At 39.1% G+C, this 6,029-nt stretch overlaps 1 protein-coding gene across 1 annotated transcript; it reads left to right on the top strand.

Moving 5' to 3' along the window:
• Positions 1–162: 162 nt before the first annotated feature.
• LOC112117505 (acetylserotonin O-methyltransferase-like) lies at positions 163–6,023 on the top strand (the record flags this gene model as incomplete). The annotated part of the gene is made up of 4 exons (XM_026646670.1): positions 163–281; positions 2,858–2,998; positions 4,974–5,096; positions 5,843–6,023. Coding segments are annotated over 4 exons (564 nt in total), but the record flags the coding sequence as incomplete, so codon positions are not given.
• Positions 6,024–6,029: the final 6 nt, after the last annotated feature.

The raw sequence follows: 6,029 nt of genomic DNA, 5'->3' as shown, positions 1-6,029 counted from the left end.
TTTATTTTAATAGTGATCAAAATAGACGATTGTGCATGCTGGCAGAGAAACAGGGTTTAATATAGTATTTCAGCTAAAAGCACAAGAGTTATATGATGCTAGCCATCAATGAATGTGTCATAATTTACTTGTGCTATAAATAATGTTCTTTCAAATCACTAGATCAGAAGAAGAGATGATCAAATTTATGTATTTCTTGAATGATTTTTGGAGTATGTTTGGCAGAGATGTGATTGCTGCATTTGACCTTTCACCTTTCACCGTCATTTATGATCTGGGAGGTAAGTGTCATCAGAACCTTGAACTGTTTTCTTTGGTAACCTATGGATAAATACTGCACTTGTTCTACGACCTGTGTGAGTAATGGAAAAACAGGACAGACTACATGGCAGCATCAATCACAAAGGAAGCATTTTACATTTTGAGCCAAAATCGTATAAAAATTTGAAAATGATAAAAGCATTAGAAAGCAGAATGTTTTCCTGAGTCTAAAGAACCCCATAGATCTAAGTAGCTGCTTATTTTCCTTCTTACTGGTTTGGTACGTTTTTCTTCTGCCATTGCTTAAGAAATTCTACCAGAACAGCTTCCAGGCTACTCTTCACTTCATTCAGTGACTTTAGGTTGATGAATTGCCTACATACTTCTTACCCCCAAACAGCTTTACAATTGTCTCTGTATTTCAGTCCTGTTAGGATTTATAGCACCATGCAATTTCCATTACTACTTCTCCCCTGAAGTTTCGCTCTCCCAAGTTTCTAAAACACAGAAAGCAGAAATGAAGTCTGGCTAATCTGCTCTGGCCATTTTCACTTCTCATCCTCTAAAGCCATTCAGTATTCCTCAGCTGTGTCTTATTCTTCTTTGCAATGGCCTTACCTATGATTTTCTGACTAATATTGATGACAATTTTCTGCTGGAGCCATTCATAGCATTAGAACAGCCTCTGCCAATGTATTTCCTTGATGGCAGCAAATATAGCCCTACAGTTTGGATGTCAAAATTCTGCAGTCACACCACAATCACTTCTGTGAGCCAAGTGATGTATTAAAATATGCTACATATGATAGTAATGTTTTCAGTGTTGTGTATTATTATTTCAAGGTTTTCTTGACTGCATTTGTTGGGTTATTTCCATGCCCACAGCCCTGATTCAGCATCAATTGGAATTATCATGTATTTAAGGATGGGGCTGTGCTTAAACACCTGGGTGAATCAGGGTCCATAAGCATGCTCTGTTCTGCCCTCCGACTATTTCATTTTAAGTAGATTTGGCTGGGGAAATGAATCTCACACTGCAATTGTTTCAAGATTTTAGAAATAAACTGTATCTGAAATTGGGATGAAAAGCCAAAATCTCAAACATTTTTGCAGAAGAGAAACTCTGCAATGCTTCATTTTGGAAACACCAAAGTGTTCCCAGAGGGGGAATATTTCAAAGTTTCCCAAATGAAAGATGCTTTTGGAGGGAGCTCTGCTCTGTGGCAACCCCACCACAGGAGCTGCTGAGGAGCCAGGGTGCTGGGGGACCCCGGAAAACTGTTCACCAGATGGGTTGCTGGCAAGGTAGGGCAGGCAAGCTGGAAGTAAGTAAGTTATCCTGAAGCTTAATGTATTCATAGCCATGGAATCTTTCCAGATTGTCCCACGCCCCACCCGTCACTTGAACACAACTTAAAGTCCCTTTCCCCCTCTCCTGCCTTCTCCCCAAGACCAATGTACTGGTTGTCTTGAGATTTCTTCTGTGCTTCTCAGACTGGAATCAGTGTTTTTATTACAAGGGATTTAAAAGTGTTCTTGGTGGCTGTTTGTATAGAATTAATATTGAAGAGCCACTATACACTTTGGTAGTCTCAAAATTTGGACCACTTGCTTCCCTCCCATCCTTCTTTCTGTTTGCAAAGTCCTTATACAGAAAATCTTTCGGTGCCCTTTTTCAGTCTGAATCCAAACCCGAAAATAGTTGATGGGAATTGTCCCATTGACTCCACTGATCTTTGGAGCAGGCCATTGTTGAATGCTCACTGCCCGCAATCTTATGCAGAGAAACCAGGTCAGTTTTCAGTTGGTTGTTTTAAACAGTGAGAAAAACATGAATTTAAATATCATGAGAAAAATCACCTTGACATATGCTGTCCTTTTAATGTAAAATAACTCAAGTCACGCTCCTCACCAGTTTCTTTCCCCCTCTGGGGTTTGTTTTTACAATACAAACAAAACCCATCCTGGACAGTAACTGTATGGTAATGATTTGAATGGCAAATAATGGAGGTTTCTGTTTTCCAATGTTCAAAACAGACCCAATTTTATTTGTTTAAATTCTCATGTTTGATGGAAAACATTGAAATTGTGATCTCCATTTCCTCTTTACCAAAATACAGGCTTTCAGTGAAAAATACTTCTAGTTATATTTTTTATTAAAAAAAAAGTCATGAAAATTTCATGAAAACTAAAATTTAGATAAAGTCAATATTGCACAATAATTTCATATTCAGAATGGCCATTTCTTTGAAAGAAAACACTCTTCCTTTGAAAATTTCCAGCCAGCTGTAGTTGCATCATACTATGTTGTTTTAAAGCAATACCCTTTATGGTCCAGTGATTAGATCACAGGACTGGGAAACAGAAGAATTGGGTCTTATTCCGGAGATAGGCTGGGAGACCATGAACAAATCACTTACCTTTTTTGTACTTCAGTGTCTCCTTCTGTAAAAATGGATACTAACATTAACCTATCTCGCAAGGCGGCATGAATCTGAGTTCATTGCAGTCTAAGTTTCTTAGATGCAAGATGTTATAAAAATGACCAATATTGTTATATTTGAGCATTTACCCTGTATTTCACTTTCACTATAAGGATGTGCAGGTGGTTTGGCCCAGGAATGTATTTCTTTGTACCCAAATTCTACAGTCACAATTTATGACCTACCTAAAGTAGTGCAAGTGGCAAAGGAGCGTTTTGTACCCTCAGAAGAACGTCGGATCACTTTCCATGAAGGTAAACTTGGTTCATTTTGTGTGTGCTCATATGCAAAGAAAAATGTGCTGAAGGGACCGTGTTTCATTATAACAGAATCTCATGAGCAATGTATACCCTTTGAACTTGTTTACTCACTTGAAGAAGCTGAGGTATTAGGTGCCAAGGATGCAAATATATTTCAAGTCCTTCAACATTATCCCTATTAAACAGCAATGTAAAAAGAAAAACAAACAAACTCCATGCAGTGGCCTTCCTAGCCCTTCCAGGTGTCACCCTGGGGGGAGGGAGGATGTGGCTTCACTGCACAATTGTGGGCAGTCCAAAGCAGGCTAAATTGTTGAAAACAGTAGGTTGTGTAGATTAGTGCAATGTGACTGGGCACAAAGGCCCATAAAGATCTCCATGTTACATTTGAAGGGATAAATGCTGTTGGGTCATGTTACAATATACATGTGACCCACTGCCGGGTGGTTTCCTCTTTAATTAGATTCACCAACCCAGTAAACAAAAGAGCTCCTCTCATACCACACTGCTTAACAAGAAGCCAAAACATGCAGTCTCCTTAAGCATTCCAGCCTCTAGTTCGCAATCCAGACAAATAGATCTTGTACAGTGAAAGGTTACTGAGTGTTACCCAATTCTCGTACATTAAGGTTCCTCAATCTCAAAGGATTAGCCACAGGTCCCAGGTCAATAAATATTTCAGATCTTACCAAAATCAAGCTGCCAGTCAATGTTTAGTAAACTAACTAAGAATGTATTAAAAATAAAGAAGAAAGTTCTAAAATAGGTAAAAGATATATACATTACCAAAAAAAAATTGCTAAGTCCTGAGATCAGGTTTGCAGCTTTGATGTAATAGTCTGCTGATTTGCAGAAGTCTCTCTGGCAAACTTCCAAAAGCTTGGAAGGGCCTCAGTCCCTAGCTTAGAATACTTCTTTTGTTATAAATCTACAGTGCAGAGAAGTTTGGAGCAGGAATGAGGCAAGATGGAGTTTTCTCAGCTGTAATTTATACCCTCTGCCCTGTGCCTGGAAATTTACTGTCCCAAAGGAGCCCATCATACAGGTACATGGAGAGTTACTGTCCAACATGGATTCTTAGGTCACATGTCCCCACCACATGTCCATACATGTTTTGCTGAATCACATTAGATGCCATTGGCTCCTTGCTATCTGAGGCATCCTCAGGAAGAGGCTATCTGGAAAGATGATTCTTTCTAATAGCCCTTCCACACTTGGATAGTCCATCCACAATGGGCTGTCGAGACTGGATGTAAACATCCTTGTGGGCGTCACTCCAAGAACAAACGCATTTGAGATACAAATACATAGCCAATATCATAACTTCACATACAGTGATGATACATAGATTTAAACAGGATTTGTTAGCATGTATCTTTTCCATTGTTATATTACATGACATACTTTGTACAAAGTTTGTTGCAATTGTATAATAGTGATACCAGCTATGATAAATATAGTTATCCTCAATCATATAGCATCATCCATCACACCAGTGTAGGGCTTTGTTGGTTTTAGGTGTCTAGTTTTACTATATAAATAGAAATAAATGGTCAATTTTGGAGGGTGGGGGTCAGGAGAGGAGGGGAGAGATAGAGAAAGGGGACCCAGCAGTGAAGAAGGGGAAAAAGTGGAGGGGACGGGGGATGCCCTAAAAGCAAAGACAGAGAAATGTGACAGGTGGTTATTATGGATGAAACAGAGAGGAAACGGAGAGAAAGAGAGAGAGAGAGAGAAATGAAATCGGCCTGCAAGTGGATGGATAAAGAGCACATCACCAATTATCCAATACTGGGAGATTTGCCCCCTAAGTGGGCTGTGAATACTCAGCATGACAAGCCAGAAGAGTGTAGCTTCCCAGCAAGTCTCTCAAACAGTTTTGGAGCTAGCATGTACTTTTCGCAATACCAAATTGAAAATGTTTGCTTATTCAGGCCTATTTTTTGCATTCTTTTTCTTTTTGTTACAGGAGACTTTTTTAAAGATCCAATACCAGAAGCTGACCTGTACATTTTGGCTAGGATCCTGCATGACTGGGCAGATGACAAGTGTATGCAGCTACTAACAAAAATCCACAAGGCTTGCAAGCCTGGTATGTTTTCCTCTTTGCAAAATAGAGACTTGTATATATCATTTGGTTTGGACAGGGTTTTTTTAAAGGGCCATTTCAATGAAAGACTTTCTCCCTTTACATTAGTGATTTGCATCCAGACCCCATTAGTAAGAATGGCCAACTTGAAAATTTGCTTCTAGTAATATTGCCGAGTTTCCAGAATTGTCCTGGAATCTCCAGGAATTAAAGATTAATCTTTAATTAAAGATTATGACATCTGACAAAACCTCCATGAATACATCCATCCAAAGTTGGCAACTCTAGCTTCTAGGTTTGGGCATACACTTTAGACATGCAAGGCCACATTTATAAAGTTATTCAGGTGCCTATGATGTTGGTAGGCACCCATTCAAATTTTGAAAATTGCCAATGTGCATTTTTAGATGCCTAAATTATTTTAAAACTCTGGCCCATGGGGCTTGATTTTCAGAGATGCCGAGCAGCCACATCTCTGGTGCATTTCTGCTGGAGTAAATAAATGTTTCAATCACAGCTACTAGGTTCCCCTTCACTCTCTACTTTGAAGTACAGGAAATAATAGCTAATTGATGCATAGAATCCCTCTTGCTATTTCATTAACTACTGAAGCAATATAACATGATTTTTCTTTTAATATAAAGGGGATCTCTAAGGTTATGGAAATACCTAAAAATGCTGTTGAAAAATAAGCTTTAGTGTCCTTCTCTGACAAACCAACATGTTTTTAAATCTCTTTATCCCACCAGGGGCCGGCGTGCTGTTGGTTGAAACACTTTTGAATGAAGACAAAACTGGACCTGTAGAAGCCCAGCTCTTCAATCTGATGATGTTGGTTCAAACTGAAGGAAAAGAACGAACGCCAGCCGAGTACAGCAAGCTTCTCACTGCAGCTGGTTTCAGAGAGATTCAGGTCAAGAAAACAGGAAAGCTCTA

This window comes from Terrapene carolina, unplaced genomic scaffold, assembly GCF_002925995.2.
Source record: "Terrapene carolina triunguis isolate 2854851 unplaced genomic scaffold, T_m_triunguis-2.0 Scaffold37715, whole genome shotgun sequence".
Taxonomy (NCBI): domain Eukaryota; kingdom Metazoa; phylum Chordata; order Testudines; family Emydidae; genus Terrapene; species Terrapene triunguis.
This window is presented reverse-complemented; position numbering and strand designations above follow the sequence as displayed.